We start from the raw sequence: 16,262 nt of genomic DNA on the forward strand, positions 1-16,262 counted from the left end.
GATTCGGCGTCAATTTGGAGTTAGCATGATGGCCTTACTTTACAAACCTATTAATTCGTACAATGGATATGCTATTGGAAAGCTTTATTGAACAATTAAGTCAAAATATAAGTGAGCTTGGTTAGTAATCCCTAGTAGAACACATCGCAGTCCGTGTAGCTGTAGAACAAAGTGGATCCGCAGGCGCTGCTGCCGTAGGCCCGTACATGATTGTACCTTCTGGCCACATGGATCACATAGATGATCATGAGCAGGAGCAAACCGAAGCAGGCGGCGACGAGGTAGAGGGTCCAGCCCTTGGATGCGGGTTGCCGGCGTCCAGACTTGAGCATCCAGCAGTTGTTTAGCCTTTTTTTGTGCCTGCAATCGCAGGAACGCACTTTGTCCAGGATCTCGAGCATTTGGCATTTGCGCATCTCTTTGTGCTTACAAAAAGTCTGCGACATGCCATCTATGAAATTCTGCACTTCGCACGTCATTTTTTTTCAGAGAATTGATTTTAGGTTTCTACTGATCGACTTCGAAATTGGCTATGTAATCAGAACACAATCCGAAATATTACAATCCTGTATATTTTGTATGCTCACCTATTTCTGTGTGACAGCAAATGCTCGGCATCTGAATTTAAAGTAAAAAATGTTTTTAAGCTCTATATAAACCCATTTATTTTTATGCATCTATCAAGCCAATTAAGTCTAGTAAAAACACGAAGAGGAATACAATGTCGCTGTATAGCATCATGGCAGCCAATACATAATCCGACTCGTCCAACTGGTTTTTGTGGGTCCTGCCGCCAATTATCAATTGGATATGAATCACTATATACACGCAGAATAGGAGTACTCCAAGCGATGCGTACACTATGCGTATGGTTGGAAATAAAATGGCCACTATTCCCATGATCATAACTACTAGAGAGAATACGAAAACGAAGATCCAGCATCCGGTGAAATCGCAAGGTGCAAATCTGGCAAAGAGAAACAGCAACACCACAATGGCAGCACAGCTGGCCACGGCTATAAATACCTATAAATGGCGGTGGTATCATAAAGGTTATACTATCCAAATATCAATATTCTCCTACCAGTTTCGGTTGATATCGAACCGCTACACTGCAAACCACACAGGCATGGGCCAACACATATATTACCAGTAATATGTACTTGCATGGCGAGCTCCGGAACAGGAAGGAGCAGCAGCACATCAAAAAGGAAAATATCAATATAATACCGATTCCGACCAACCCTATGTACCAGTACTTCAGTAGGAACTTCCTGGCTCCCATGTGGAACACACAAAAAGTCAATATCAGCGTAGTCATGAGCAAGTTAATCTGCAACGTACTCGTGTTATTGGAAAACCCATTGAGTTCCTATGTCATGGGTACTCACGGCCACTATCATCAAAACCCTACTGATGAAGATCCGACGGCTATACCGGTCCTCAAAATACATGGGCGCCCGCTCTTCACTTCTTTCCGAACAACACCGCATTTTGATTTACCTAAGCAATTGATTTTCCAGAAGATATTATATAGTTATGTATTTCCTTGACAGCAGGTGCACAGACTTGGCTCAGTTTTCAGAGATCTAAAGCTTATTCATGATATGATATGATATGAAATGATAACTATATTAAAAAGATACTCCGCTTGAACCAGGACATCATCTTTAAGCATTACTTGTTAGTTACCTGTTTTATATCTTTATATATCCTTATATCCCTTTCCTGAGCCAAGAGGCGGCGAAGCAGACCACACTAAGGAGGACTAATTAATGAAATGTGGGCGAATCCTTGCCAGCAGCTTTTCACGTAATGAGCGACGCCTCGCTGCCCGCCAATGTGAAAATGCGGCGTGGAAAACTGGGAAGCTGGCGTCGCATTCGTGACTCCTCAGGCAGCAAAAAACCGCGGTGCGGTTTTGTGCTCAGGTGTGAATAAGCGTGCAAGAAGTTGACATAAAGCCAGGCGAACAGGCGGACAATGGCTGGAGCAATAGAATCGCAAGGACTCGGGGCAGGACGAGGATGTGGAAGCGGATGCGGAGACTGGAGGACACGATGACAGCAGAAGCTGCATTGGCAGTCGCTGAACCGCACTAATTGAGCCGTGTTACGTCGACTCGAATGCATTTCAATGTGTTGCCAAGCAGCTCGTCGATCCCATCACATATTGTCATCGTTTTCCGGCCTCTCGCCTCGCGCTTCTCGCTGGGAAGTCGAGCAACTGCTGCCCGGAAAAGCGAATCCAAGCCAGCCTTGCGTACCACCCCGTCCAGAGTCTGCTCCAAGTCAGCTGCTCTTCCCCGGGAAAGGATCGAAGGGTCAGAACTAAGCTGCAAAGCTCAGATGAAGGCGCTGATCCATGAAAAATGTGTATATGGAATGGGTGAACGTGCTGGAACAAGCTTCAAATAAAATTGCTGATTATGTATTTTTCAGAAGCGTTTCAAAACTTGCAAGGAATTTTCTGACAGTGTAGAGGACCCTTCCCGCCCGTAGAAGACCAACTATAGATACTCAAATGGAATCTTTAGCGCCCCGTGGCTTCCTCTTCTTCTAATGGCAGCCAGCCATTGACATGGGACACTTTCGATGTGGAGGAGTGGCAAGGGATCGTGTCATAGTTCAGAGAGTCGACAATTAACGTGGGTTAAGTGTTGTTTTGTTCTCCTTTTTTTAGCCAGCACATTGTTGGCACAGGAGATACACTTATATGGCCATTAGGAGCCGCCGAGGGCGTCCGTAATTGAAAGGAAAATGCAGCTTTAGCTTTTTAAGAAATTGTAATCGCAGCAGATTGTGCTGGGCTGAACTCAGCTGAGCCGAGTGATGCCAGGACACAAGATACAGGGCACACAAAGATGCCAGCACACAAAGCTGATAGGTCACAGCACCGGTGGCAGACAATCCCTCGCACTTGGTGGCGCAATCATATCCGGAAGAGATTACGTTGCAGTTCACGCTCGACTTACATCCCCGCCTCGGTGCATCATCCATCCATCCAGCCATCCATCCATCCTCATCCGTGTCCTCATTGTTCTGCCTCATTTTGGGCGATAAGCGCAGTCGTTGTCTGCCGTATTTTCCCACCTCCCACCCCCCCGGCGACGGACAATGGAATTGGATTATAATTTTTATTGTGTGCAGCGAGGGGCTCGAGTGCTCGCATTTTCCGCACTTTCCCCCTGTTGCGTGCTCGAGTTGTTGTGGCACAATCGGCGGGCGTGCCACGGCCCCCAACCGCCGATAAGAGTTATTGATATGCTAAAAACAAAGGCGAAAATATTATGCTTATTTCGGGGGGCTATATAAAAATTATGGCGCCTGCGGAAATTGTTTACGGCGGGTAAACAGTTTTGGCGGCTTTCAAATATGGCGGAAGTTATTATATTACTTTTAAGGATGGAAAGTGCAACTATAAGTTCGTGATTACATCTGTGCTTACCAAGGTTCCTCCTTACTAATGTAATGAATGTAATGCCAGATATTTAGAGGTACTTCTAGGCAAATCGAGTGGGTATGTTAGATTAATCTTACATTATCTGCTAGAAGTAAACTATTAATATTACATTGCTGTGTAATAGATGTCTTATTACACCTATTATAGAAGGGAATAAACAAGAGCCTTGACACTTCTGCATTTTCCCACCTAATCGCTCATTAGCAGCTTCCTTCGGGCGGAAATCAAAACTTTGGCACCGCCCGAGGATCAATAGCTATTAATTAGCTTAATTAATGTCGTCCGGCCGGGTGACCAAGTCGTATTGTCCGGAGTGCCAAGGTGTCATGCATAAGCGGGCCGAGAAGTGGAAAAGTGTCGAGTTATCCGGGCCAGATCTGCATGAAGTGCTGCCAACGACCAACCGCGTTCAATTAGCCAAATAAGTCGGTTTGTGTCAGTGGGATTGAATGGGGGAATAGGGTGTGGGATTGGGGGCACTTCGCCCAGATGGCTAGGCAGATGGACACTCGAATGGTCGACTGGGCGTGCATAAGGCAAACATCAAAAGGAATGGACTGGGGGAGCGACCAACATGACAACGGCTGAAGGACCATTCACATTCATTCCACAATTGGGGGTTGGCCTTCGACGACGATAGGAATCGAGGAATCCGATTTGGTTCAAAAGAACGCCGCGAGGCGGTGTCAGAAGTCATCATCGAAAATTGGGCACAACCAAAGGGCTCGCTCTCCGGAACTGTCATGCGAATGGAATCAGTGGGCGGTGTGCTTGAGCATATGCTGAGGGCCCACTGTACGTCAGTCGTCTTTGATTATTTGCATAAAAAAGCAACGCATCGCAGCGCTCGATTTCGCTTTTCGTTCCCATTTGGATATTCAATGCGCTCTGAATTATTCATGTGATTTGGCCTGGGAAAAGGGGAAAGATGTCAACTCAAGTGGACATCACATGCATCGCTCCTGACGTTCGTATTAAAGCCTAACAATAGTCCGCTGTCACCAAACCAAAGACAGCAGGACTACAAGAGGCCATCACAATAAACATAAATATTTGAACTTGTCAAGTAAAGTTATTCATATTGAGCACTTGAATATATTTGGTAATTACTAAGGTCATATATTTTTCATATACTTCAACCATGCCTTATTAATTGAGCCGCCCGACTAATAAGAATGCTTCTGTTGCATTTTTATGAGAACGTCAACCTTCCTGCTCCAGACCCATTTCCATTCCGGGATTCCTGGCTTTTCTCGAGCCACAGATCAAAGTGCTATGCAAATGACTGAGGCGTGTGGCAGGAGCAGCCCACCTGCGGAGTTTTCCCGAGTGGAAGGTGGAAAAGTGGGGCTGGTCGCCACTAATTAAGTTGCAAATGTCATGCGGCAGACGTGGCGACAGTTTAGAGCCCATTAAACGCGACTCTTGGGCCCGAGTAATGCAGCAATAATTGTTTTCATTTCTCATCCATTTGCATTATTTAGGATACCTCCACTCGACTCAATGGCCCCACACCGTTGCTCAGTTATTTGCATATGTGCATCTGGATATTATACAGGGATAACCCGCTTTTTCAGCATATGTAAACACCATTTTCGTTTAATAATTGAAGAATTGATTTATTGCTTAAACAGTATCAATAATATCACTTAAGACCTAAACAAATACAATGCATTCATGGATCTTCGTTAAAATGTTTCTCAATTTCATTAATTTGCGTTGGGTTACACAGACACTTAGGGATAGAGTACAGTACGGATATCTAGTGCAACTCTAAGATACATTTTCATATATGTATGTCGGTTGACAGATCCCAAAAAGCTCTAACGGAATATTAAAAACACCATTTCCTATATCGAAACGAGACCTGGAGGATCCGTGTAGCCGATCTACACGGAACTCAGGGCTTTCGGTATTGGCGACTAACTAGTTAAATCCTTTAACTACATCTATACATCGAGAGAGCTGCTTGAGTAGAGTGTTCTGTGGGACTTCATAGGGATACGCTATGTACAAAATGCTGCTTGGAGATGTGGCTGAGCGTTGGGATCATCATCGTCATCATCATCTTCTGAGTGGGGTATTGCACAAGTTGAAACCATTTGGTGGCTGCTGAGGTTCTGCGGGGTGGGTGGAGGTGGGCAGGGGTCCTTCTGCCTAGAAGAGTCCGTTCAGTGCGCGGACAGCACTGCCCAGAGCAGTGCATCCGAGCTCCGGGGACGGCGATTCGCCGGTATCCTGCCCGGAATTCGAGCTACTCGCAGCGGCCGCCGCTGCAACAAACTGCAGTCAGTCGATCAGCAGATCGCTCCTGGAGGTGGCCATCGAGGATATGGCCGTGGTGGTGGTGGTCACCGTGGAGCTGGTCGTCGAGGTCGACCCCGTGGAGCTGTTCAAGCTTTCCGCGTAGTATCGCTGTCAAAACACCTTGGCTATGAAGGTCTCCGAGAGTCTCTGCTGCTGCTGGTGGTGCTGCTGGCTTTGCGGATGTGGCTGCTGCGGCTGGAGTTGCAGGAAGGCGGAGCCACTGGGATAATCGTGAGGTGGAGCCACTCCGAGCTGGTGGTGGAAGCTACCGGCCGGGTACTGCGAAACGGAGGACCTGGGCCAGGCGGGATTGCTCGTCTCGCCGCTGGAAAGTGGGGGTGTGGTCACATTGATGGGCGGCGACATGCTGCCGGAACTGGAGTCCGGCGTTAGTTGACCCGATGCCTGACCGTAACCGGAGGCAAGTGGCTCCCGGCGCGTGTACTCGCGCCGCCTGTCGTAGGTGGGTGGCATGTCCAGGTCATCCAGATCGCCGCCGATCTCGTGCAGCTTCCGCATGTGCTTCTTCAGATCGAAGTTCCGGCAGAATCCCTTGGCGCAGACGCGGCAGGTGTAGGGCTTCTTGTCGTTGTGCGTGTGCATGTGGAAGGTGAGGTTGTAGACCTGGTGGAAGGCCTTGTTGCAGATGTTGCACTTGTAGGCCTTTTCGCCGCTGTGGGTCAGCTTGTGGTTCTTGTAGTTGCCCTTCTGGTGGAAGCCCTTGCCGCAGTACTCGCACACGAAGGGCTTGTAGCCGGCGTGGATGCGCGAGTGGGTGTTGAGGGTGGAGGAGCGGTTGAAGGCCTTGCCGCAGGTCTGGCACTTGTGCGGCTTCTCCGACGTGTGGATGATCTTGTGCCGGCAGAGAGTCGAGGCCTGGCGGAATCCCTTGCCGCAGACCTTGCACACAAACGGCCTAGCTCCGGTGTGGACGGGCATGTGGCGGGTGAGATTGTAGTGGGCGTTGAACACCTTGCCACATTCCAGGCAGGAGAAGGTCTTGGGCTTGCCGCCACTGGCCGATCCGGGACTGCTGTCCTCGATGGATCCTTGAGGCGACGGGGAGCGGGATCTGGCTCCAGTGGCGGAAGTGGCAGTAGACGCTGGTGGCGGCGTCACCTCGCCCTGATCCTGCGGCGATCGTTTCCTCTTCAAGTTTGCCTGCAATCCCGAACTCTGGGCTGTTCTCTGCGCCACTGGCGACTTTTCCAAGGTATGTTGCAGATTGGGTACAGCCTGGGATTGGGCCACAGCCGCCACGGCAGCTGCCGCGGCCAGAGGATGGCCCAGATTCCTTCTCAGCGACTGAGAGTGATGCAAACTGGCGTTCAGGGAGGCGGTGAAGCTGCTCAGGTGGGCGGCGCTGGCCAGCGATTGCTGTTGGGCGGTCAATGCCGCATATTGGGCGGCAGCGGCGGCGCACATCAGCTGATTGGGTGCATAGTACAGCAGGGGATACTGAGAGAGCAGCTCCTGGTGGCGGGAGCTCACAAACTGCTGAACAGCAGCGGTGCTAGGCGGCGAGGCTACCGATGAAGTGGCGCCCGAACACGGACCCGGCACATACTTCTTGAAAGCGGAGTCATAGTTGACGGTGGATGGCGACTGATCCAGGCTGATCACCTCGATGGGGCTGCAGGAGCGCTCCGAGTCGGCATCGATATCCGGATCCTCATCCTCGTCGTCATCGTTGGTGGCGAAGGAAGCCGGAGCGGGCTGCGGCGGTGGCACTTGGCTGGGCCTGTGATCCGGCTCCATGATCTTGGCTATCGAAAACTTCAGGGGACACGCCCGCTTGGCGCTTTGCTCGTCCTGCTGCTGGCTCTGCTGGGCAGGATTCTGGTCGGAGGCGGCGCTCTCCATCACGGGGCTCTTCGACGGCGGCATCATTGCGACTTCTCCCGCTGGACTACACGGTTGCATGCCACGCGGACTCTGCAAGTAGGGAGGAAACAAAGAGCCAAATTGAGTATGCAAACTAAGCAACGGGTTATCAATTAATCGAAGGCATACGCCTCCATTGTTTGTGACCACAGTTGGGGGGAAATAACTAGGATAAATAACATGTCTGGTTCCCATACCTTTCTAAAAGCTTCTTGGCTTCGAAAGCAAATATCTAAAGCATATATTTCGGGATATAATTATGAATATAATAACAACACCTATTCCCAAGTTGCGCGATTTCAAATGGTCCCTATTGTTTTGACCGCAGCTGTGCATACTATTTACCGCCTGATCAGTCAAGTGCGACTAATGCATTGGCAATTCGGGAGCACAAACAAACGCCAGCGGAGGGCGTGCTCCCAGCGGCAGGACATTTCCGCAGGATAATTCAGGGCCAGCCAGCGGGTTGCAATTAAACGCAAACCGCAGTGCGTTCCATAATATTTCCCGATTGATTTTGCATACCAGGCTATTTGCATTTAACCCGTGCTTGGCCCTGGCTTACACTCCACTTAACCCAAACAAAGACCTCAATCCTTTCGACAGCATATTGCCATCAATCATAACACAGGCCCAGTAAGGAGTATGCGAATTTTTTGGCGCGGGTCTTGGCTTTATGTGCGATTCATTAAATCGCTTACACTCGACTGGAGGTGTAAGGCCGCATCGCCGCCTCGCCGGCTCCATCTTCCCCATGTGCCCTCGAGTGTGGCTAATGTGCGACATCCGGTGCGATTACCGACTTCCTTGCCGCTTTTAATTAACTTGATTTGACGCCTCAGCAGGCCCAGCTCCCATCTGGGTCCGCAGCTCGTCCATCTTGCAGTTTCCCTCCCAAAGTGCGCTTTAATCTCATTAAACGGGAGGCGGGTATCATTTCACACGCTGACCCGGAGGCAGCGGCGGTCAGCCCTCGATCCCAAAGTTTCCCGGGTGCCAAACTACACGAGCGAGTAGTTCCACTTTTAAGCAGCCGAATTATGTTGGTGTTCTAGTGGCCACTTCAAAAGTTTCCTCTATGAACGCCACTTGGGGAGTGCGAGCCGCATCGAGCTTATTAACCAAGTGCGTGGAATAATATTCAATCAACAGAACACACAGGCACTTGGAAACTTTGTCTTGAGTTGAGCAAGTGGCTATGCCCTAGCACATGTTAGAAGCTATGATGGGGTTAATCAAAATCATAAGTGTTATGAGTTGTGATGGTAAAGATACACGGCTGAATATTATCTAAAGAAGACATAGATCCATTTAAATGCCTTACTTATAAACGCTAACTTGTTCTTTACAATTTTTCCCTTTTCCCGTCGGAGTTTTGCAATTACAGAGTAATAAATTAAATTTTTAAGTATCGAATACGTACAAAGTATACCATATTCAGGCACTGCCTATGTGGATATCCAGTTCCCTTGGCAGGCGGCCGATCTCCACTTGTTAGAGGCGACACACAACAGTTGGCACACACAAATTGAACTGGCTTAAGCTTGGTCCTTTTACTTTACTATTTAAAGTTCACTTGTTTCGTCGAAAAGGATATACGCTTTTTAAATGCAAATCGAGGGACGCGAGGAACAGGACGCGTTCAGCACAGGATCAGCGACCGAAGCGGAATGAAGGCAAACAGCGAGCGGTGCGGGCCTTAAGAAATATGAAAAGGACACACGGCGAGTGCTGGGGTGAATCCTGGCGAAACAACCCCCGAGAGTCCTGCGCGATGCCGCCGTTGGCGAGAGTGAGAGGTGAAATGCATGCCGAGGGAGGGAGAGAGAGAAGCAGATGTCCTGGTCGAGCGACAGAGCGAGATGGATTGATGGGAGCGACGGGCAGAAGGAGAACTTAATCATCACGTTCAGATTGGAGGATATGTCCTGACGCCGACGTCGCCGCCGACTGCGACTGCATTATGAATGAAAAGACAAAATGTCGAATTGGAATATTACGGCGAAAGAGAGAGGCAGTGAGCAGAGACCGCCCCTAAAATATTTATATAGAGATAGAGCTCAGAGCCCGGGAAGATGATACATAGAGGAGTGACGAGATGGATGAGGTTCCGCGAAAGAGGGAGCGCACTATGCGTAGCACTCGGCTGCTGGAAAGAGAGCGATGGACGGACGGATGGATGGATGGATGGATGGGCCACCTTTGGCCGTATTCCGTTCACACTTGATTTGGATGGGGCGCAGACACCAAGAAATGGCAGCCACCGGCCTCGTGGATGCCTCTCGAGTTGACTTTTTCAGTGGTCCACCCCTTTCCCTCCTGGAAAGCTCATGCCTTTTGTTGGGCGTTTCAATTGTCGTTTTGGCATTTCGTTTTATCAGCGTCTTTGTTTGCTCACCTTTAGCCCGCCAGCGGGCAAGGATTCTCTGATTCTCTCCAATTCTTCATCTTTTTTGCCATATACAGAGAAAATAATTCAGCCGTAATCCAATCAGTAATCCCTATTCTACGCAGGAATGTTAGTCGCAGGATAGATTTAAGTCTAAAGGGAAGGATCAAACACCAATTTTTAAAGATGCATAATAAAATATATAAAATTTAGAGAACTATATATTCCTTGGCTTTTTTCTTCTCTAGGTGCACCTTTCTGATTTGTTTAATTTGAAGCCCCCTGCATCGCCAGCCTGCACTAGTTAAATATAATCCCATATTCATTTTGATGACATCTCCAGCGCGGCTTTCTTGACTTTGTTTGCTCTGGCAGTGCTTGTCGTCCTGCCCCACTCTTCCGGTTCGCAGGACCACGGTCCAGGACCTTTTCTTGGGCAATGCAGGGCACATGGCTGCTTATGCTGGAGTTGAGCAGTTCAGCAATTGCAGCTGCAAGACCACACAAAAGCACAACTCTTCGGGGAGTCCGACGGGAAGCGCGGGGACTTAGTGTGTCCTTCAAGGACTATGGCCGCCATTTCGACTGCATTTTCCGGTAACCTGGCCTGTTGTGAGGCTCTTGTGTGGGGAAATCGATATGCAAATATCAACTCTTTGTTGATTGGGTTTCCTCATTGGTGTAATGTTGATTGGATGGGTTGAATGTGGCAACAATAAAAACTTTTGTAGACTATTTGTAAACTATTTGTCTGATTCTTATGAAATGCCGACGGGTAACTCTACTCGGGTAACTCGTAATTTAAATAATAAAAGTGCGCTCTACTGTTTAATTTAACAAGCTTCGTATTGTGTGAATAATTCCAATATTTTAAAAAGCATACGTTCCACGAAGCAAAAACAATCCGATGATTATCCTTGACAAAAAGCGGGCAAAACAGCGTGATTAACTGGAAGCTAAATGAACGGCACACACTGAAATGTGCAATCTGCATTTAGTTGAATAAATAAACGCAGTGAAAAAAGGCAGCAACGAGGGGAAAATAGCAGCACAAACAACAACCAACTGGACATTCAACAAACAAAACGACGACGGCCTATGCAGCTTTTATACACTAACAGAAAAAAGAGGTTAGAAAAAGTCCCAGTATTTGTTTACATTTGAAGTGTTGCACATTTTTCAACAGAACATTTAGAAACGGAGTGAAAAATGTTGAGCTTACTATTATTACTTATTTTTTCGAACTGTAGTTATCTTTGCACCTTATCTCTCTTCCACTATCTCCGCTCCTTTTCACCTCTGTTCATTTCCATTCAAAGGCCATGTAAGCACACATACACTTAAACGAGGGACTAGTAGGGGGGGGAGTGTGGCAGAGTGTACTAACTGTAAATGCAGAACGAACTAAACCAAACAAGAACAAAGGAACTTGAAAATCCGGCAAAATGTGCAAAAATAAAATATAAAACAAAAAGTGCAAAAGCTGTGCGAGAACGAGAGCAAAGCGCAGATGCAAATGGCGCAGAGTTCAGAGGTCAGCGGAAAAGAGATGCAAACAGAGTGCAACCTCCGGTTGTTGTTGTTGTTGCGTGTCCTTTTCTGCCGCTGTTTTTTTTTATACATTTTTAATGAGTTTGCAAAATGGTTGCGGTGCTCTGGGATTTTGTTTTATTTTTAGAACTATCGAGGGGTTAAAGGTCACATCGAGATTACACATAAATTGTTTCCCAAGCGACGGAGCTTTTCAATTAAAAAATTGTGTATATATGTGTTACCTCAAAGGTGTGCAATCCTTCCACTTCCAAGAGTTTCATAAACTTGGTACCACCTTAACCCATCTTAACTTAAATCTACGGCTAGTTGGCGATTTTCCAGCACCGCCTCCTGACTGCTCTACTAAACCAATAAAACACTTCGCATTACTCGCACCTCGTCCGAAAATTAACCTTAAAATTGAAGATTTACACCTCGGGAAGGAACTGAACTTGGGCTGATGCCAAATTGCAGCAGAGATTTGGCCGATTTTTCCAGGGAAATGAATCAATGCTATGGGAAAATCGCTTTCCGGGGGAAGGGAAGCAGAGCGGTTTGCATAATCTGCGGTAAGCCAGGAGCGATTACAAGGCATTGAACAAGGACCTCGTGTCCGGCGTATCCCCGAGATACGTTTGCATATGTGTAACTAGGACGAAGGCGGCCGTGGACAATGGCCGGCGATGAGGACCTCTCAAAGGGAAACTCAACAGCTGCCCGGGGACTCGTCCGCCGTCATTCGTCCTGCGCTCCTTTGTGGGAACGGCCCTGTGTGGGTGAGCGCGTATCCAGGGGCAGTGGAATATCCGATTTGCGGAGTGAAACAATTGCGGTGTTTGACCAATTTTACAATTGATGTAATCCTCTAAATCGCCTATATTAGCTATGAGCGGCTTCAGCATCCTTGCCTCCATTACGATTGTCAAATTGAAATGTTTTCAGTTCATTCAAGAGTAAACACAGGCACAAGCGAAAGCAGGTACACTGAGAAAAATGTGGTAAGAGTTAACCAGCTAAGAAAATTGGTTACAGAACTGTACAAGTATTCATTTATCACTTGGTAGAAGCCCTTAACGTAAAGCTCAAAATACTTTGTTGAATATCCAAAGGTTAAATTACATGGAAAATGTATGATTTGAACTGGATAAGTTGCATATTTCCTAAACCCACACGATATTTTTCCCAGTGCACAACTTAATGTTATGTGGGTTACGGTTCCGTAGGTTTGTAATAATATTTTGCTAACCTTCTTTTGCGCCCAAGCAAAGTTCAAAAGGATCTCGGCCGCTCCTTTGTGCCCCGCGTCCTGCGATTTTCGCCGATTACCGATTACCGACACAGATTAAGGGATGTTCCCAAACAATTGGCAGGTTCTCTCGCATTCCGAGTTCTGAGTTCTGCATTCTGCGTTCTGCATTCTCCTCCAGTCGGAACTGCGGATTCTTCGCTTCCCTCATAGGCGCGCAATTAGACGAGTTTTGGCCTTTGTCCGCTGCCGTCCATAGACGGATTTCCTTTGGCCATTCGTCCTTTGATCCTCTCTATCCCTAAATCTGTGCACTCGACCAAATACGCATTCTGCTTCTGGCGATTTGCCATTGTGTCGCGCGTATTTGGCGCGTTTAAATAGATTAACCGCCTGGCAATTTGCTCGGTTCCTATCTGCGCTGAAGGATCGGCTACCTAGCCAAACTTCGGTCCTCGTCCTACTCGTCCTGCTCTCCTTTGGTCCTTGCGTCCCGCTCTTTTTTACAATTAGCTGCGGCCGCCTGCTTTGTTGGCCATCTTAATCTTGAGTAAATTAGTTCATTAAGAGGTTAATTCCCCACAACACCCACAAATTAGACCAGCCATGGGAATGGGAAAAGGAATTCGAATGCATGTGCCGAGTGTCCTGTCTGGTGTTCTGTTCTACTTTCTTAGGTGAGTTGGATTGGCGAATTGCTTGATTGCTTTAGGGAGATTGAAGAAAGGAGCAAATCCTTTCCAAGCCCAAGCATGTTCATTTCACTCTCCAGTAGAAAAAAAGTTTCACTGTTCCTCGTGAAGTGTTTTATTGGTTCCCATCATCTAAAAACCATATTGTCCAGGATAACCAGTTGACCGACTAATCGCATCGCAAGAATGTTAAATCAGAACATGCATTTGACATTTTCCCGCTGTAAACAAAGTTTAGAGCGAATCCTTTTAGCGATTATTTTTTAATTGACACTAATAGGCTTAAGCGGGCATTAACATATTCGGCAGATTGCCAGTGCCAAAAGATGAGAGCTGAATTGAATTTGTGAGTCTGGGTCGCGTGACCCACAAACCGATGTCACCATCAACCTAATCGGAAGCCCAGAGAAAAGGGAAATCCGCATTTCCACCGAACTTTCCAAAGGGTTGTTGGGTTTTCGGGTTCTCGGTCTCTCGGTCTGGTCTGAATGCCATGCTTGGTCACCCTTGGAAACTTTTCGGTTATTGTTTGATGCCATTCGGGGCTTCGATTCGCAGCTTTGAGTCGCCTGGGCGGTGTCGGTGGTTTTTTGTGGGTGTTTGTTTGGCAAGTACTTGTTTAATCGGTTTGTTTGTGACATTTCTATTGCCCACACACCCCACTCCCCCCACATCCTACTCTCCAGCATCCCCAGGGACCTGGTGGTCCAGGGACAACCCAAGGCTGTCTTTGTTTACTTAGTGGTAGGCCTGACACGCGTTTAACGCCCACACGGAAGGTGAAAAAAGGCACTTAAAGAAAAGTTCGAAAAAAGTAGGAATGATATGTATGTATATTATATATTAAGATCACACTCCATATCTTAACTATTTATGTGTTTAGAAAACTATAGATTATTTATATGGATGATTACTTTGAGCTATCATTTTCTAGCTCTAGCTAGCATTTTCTTTGAGTGCAAGCGAAAGGAGTTCCCATTCCCTTGGTGGGTGTGTCTGTTTTGCGGGTTTTGCCAACTCATCATGAAGCTCAGAAGCATTCTCTCTAAAAAAGAGGAATCTGCTGGGGTGATGATGGAATGAGGGGGTGGCTGTGGGGGAGGCCATCGCTTAAGTGCTGCCGAACAAAAAGAACACATTTGCAGGATGTTTTTATTTCCCCTCGACAAGGATAACACCCCCAAAAGCAAATCCAACCACCCGAAAGGAGTGTGAATTGTAATTACAGTGAAATCAGCTTTTGGCACTTGCACGGCTTCCTTCGGTGCTTCCTTGTTGGGGTTGGGGGATGACTACTGTACTTGTGCATCAACGTGCGTGCTGGATTTCTTTGTCTGTGGAATGGTTGAAGGATTTGGATCGTGCACAGGGAGAATTGGATGGATGTGCTTAATTTATTATATTCAAGTAAATAAAATAATGCAGTGTAATGAATCATGGTGAATATTCCAATATTAAGCATTCGAATATATTGAGAACGCGTAGATCTCCACTTTTCCCGCAGTGCATCTCTCCATGTGAAGCGTGATTTATTTTTCCTAATTGGCTTTCGATGCGTATGCTGGCATTTTGACAACCACACATTCGAACAACACCCACTTTCGGAACTCCTCCCTGCTGTCATAATTTCTTTTTGTGGCCTGCATTTTGACAGCTACGAATTCGAGACTTGATGTCTGTTGGGGGCGTTGATGTTCGCCTTTGGTGGGTGTCACCGGAAATTGCGGCTTAGCCAAAGGGAAATTAAATATCAAGCGGGGTGGCGGAATCATTTTCGCCAGCATTGGCAAAACACATTTATTAGCGAAATTGAGTGTGAAGAAGCATTCGGAATTCTTTGCGAGTTCCCCATTGTTTGGGAGCATGTTAAGTGGATTGGACTCTATGGTCTGCAGGGGGGATTCGCATTTATTCGGGCTTCCAGAGTTCCCTCTCTATCAAAATCATAATCATTTCCATAGCAATAATGCTGAGTTTATGAAATATACATTCCTGAAGAGCAGGTATTTTTCCCTTTAAGAGTAAAACATCCTAGTTCTTCCATATCCGCGCACATCCTTCGCAGGATATAGAAGAGCATGGCCAGGAGCGTGTTTTGTACCCTTTCACGATTTAACCAAAATATTTAAGGCAAATATTTTATAAGCTATGCATACATTTAAGCACAATTAAGCATCTAAGCAGGCCAAATTACAGGCATAATCCTGGCCAGGACCTCTCCCAGGACCTCTCTTCCCTACGATCCTGCACAATGGAGACCCACACACACGGATTAGGAGCTATAGATAGATAGACATAGATGCGGGTGTAGGTAGCCCGGGAATTGTCGGTCCCTTTCAAAGCTGGAAAACAGTTCCCTTTTCGCTCTCCAGAGAACAATTATCGCACAAGTGCAGACGGAGATACAGATGGGATTTGGGAAATGTATTGACAGTGTTTTGACGTGTTCCCACTATATTTTGATGGGCTATTAATCCAGCTTCTGTATTGAAAAGGAACCTCCCTCTCTTCCATATTTTTCCGCTGGACCCAAATTAGCGCAAATTACTGCCTAAATCCTTTGAGCGTTTCCACTCTGCCTAAATAATTGCATTGTTTTGATTTTTCAGCTGGCCGCAGTGATTTACTTCTTGTTCAATGTTGATCAACCATCTGATAAAATTAAACTCCTAATTACGGTCAATTTCTGCGGTTTACCAATGGTTAGCAGCTGCGGTTTGCAAATATGCAAAATAGATGCAAAAATTTG

At 47.0% G+C, this 16,262-nt stretch overlaps 3 protein-coding genes across 3 annotated transcripts; all 3 read right to left on the reverse strand.

Moving 5' to 3' along the window:
- Nucleotides 1–83: 83 nt before the first annotated feature.
- LOC6617424 lies at nt 84–614 on the reverse strand. The gene is made up of 2 exons (XM_002041712.2): nt 588–614; nt 84–530 (listed from the first exon to the last, which is right to left on the reverse strand). Exon 2 carries the CDS (start codon nt 477–479, stop codon nt 132–134), a length of 348 nt encoding a protein of 115 aa, XP_002041748.1. The 5' UTR covers nt 480–530; nt 588–614; the 3' UTR covers nt 84–131.
- A 50-nt stretch (nt 615–664) lies between these two features.
- Nucleotides 665–1,609, reverse strand: LOC6617425 (protein lifeguard 1). Its single transcript, XM_032724095.1, has 3 exons — nt 1,392–1,609; nt 1,085–1,333; nt 665–1,026 (listed from the first exon to the last, which is right to left on the reverse strand). Exons 1-3 carry the CDS (start codon nt 1,491–1,493, stop codon nt 670–672), a joined length of 708 nt encoding a protein of 235 aa, XP_032579986.1. The 5' UTR covers nt 1,494–1,609; the 3' UTR covers nt 665–669.
- A 3,455-nt stretch (nt 1,610–5,064) lies between these two features.
- On the reverse strand, nt 5,065–9,306 carry LOC6617426 (fez family zinc finger protein erm). Its single transcript, XM_002041714.2, has 2 exons — nt 9,077–9,306; nt 5,065–7,704 (listed from the first exon to the last, which is right to left on the reverse strand). The coding sequence occupies exons 1-2, from the start codon at nt 9,086–9,088 to the stop codon at nt 5,881–5,883; spliced, it is 1,836 nt and encodes a 611-aa protein (XP_002041750.1). The 5' UTR covers nt 9,089–9,306; the 3' UTR covers nt 5,065–5,880.
- Nucleotides 9,307–16,262: the final 6,956 nt, after the last annotated feature.

Source organism: Drosophila sechellia, chromosome 2L, assembly GCF_004382195.2.
Source record: "Drosophila sechellia strain sech25 chromosome 2L, ASM438219v1, whole genome shotgun sequence".
In the NCBI taxonomy this organism is placed as follows: domain Eukaryota; kingdom Metazoa; phylum Arthropoda; class Insecta; order Diptera; family Drosophilidae; genus Drosophila; species Drosophila sechellia.

Excerpts from the sequence above, each read along its gene's own strand:
- LOC6617424 (XM_002041712.2), bottom strand. The coding sequence starts at position 479 with ATGACGTGCGAAGTGCAGAATTTCATAGATGGCATGTCGCAGACTTTT.
- LOC6617425 (XM_032724095.1), bottom strand. The coding sequence starts at position 1,493 with ATGCGGTGTTGTTCGGAAAGAAGTGAAGAGCGGGCGCCCATGTATTTT. Across the intron at positions 1,334-1,391 it reads GGGTTTTGATGATAGTGGCC|ATTAACTTGCTCATGACTAC; the intron begins GTGAGTACCCAT and ends AGTACGTTGCAG. Across the intron at positions 1,027-1,084 it reads TTCGATATCAACCGAAACTG|GTATTTATAGCCGTGGCCAG; the intron begins GTAGGAGAATAT and ends CGCCATTTATAG.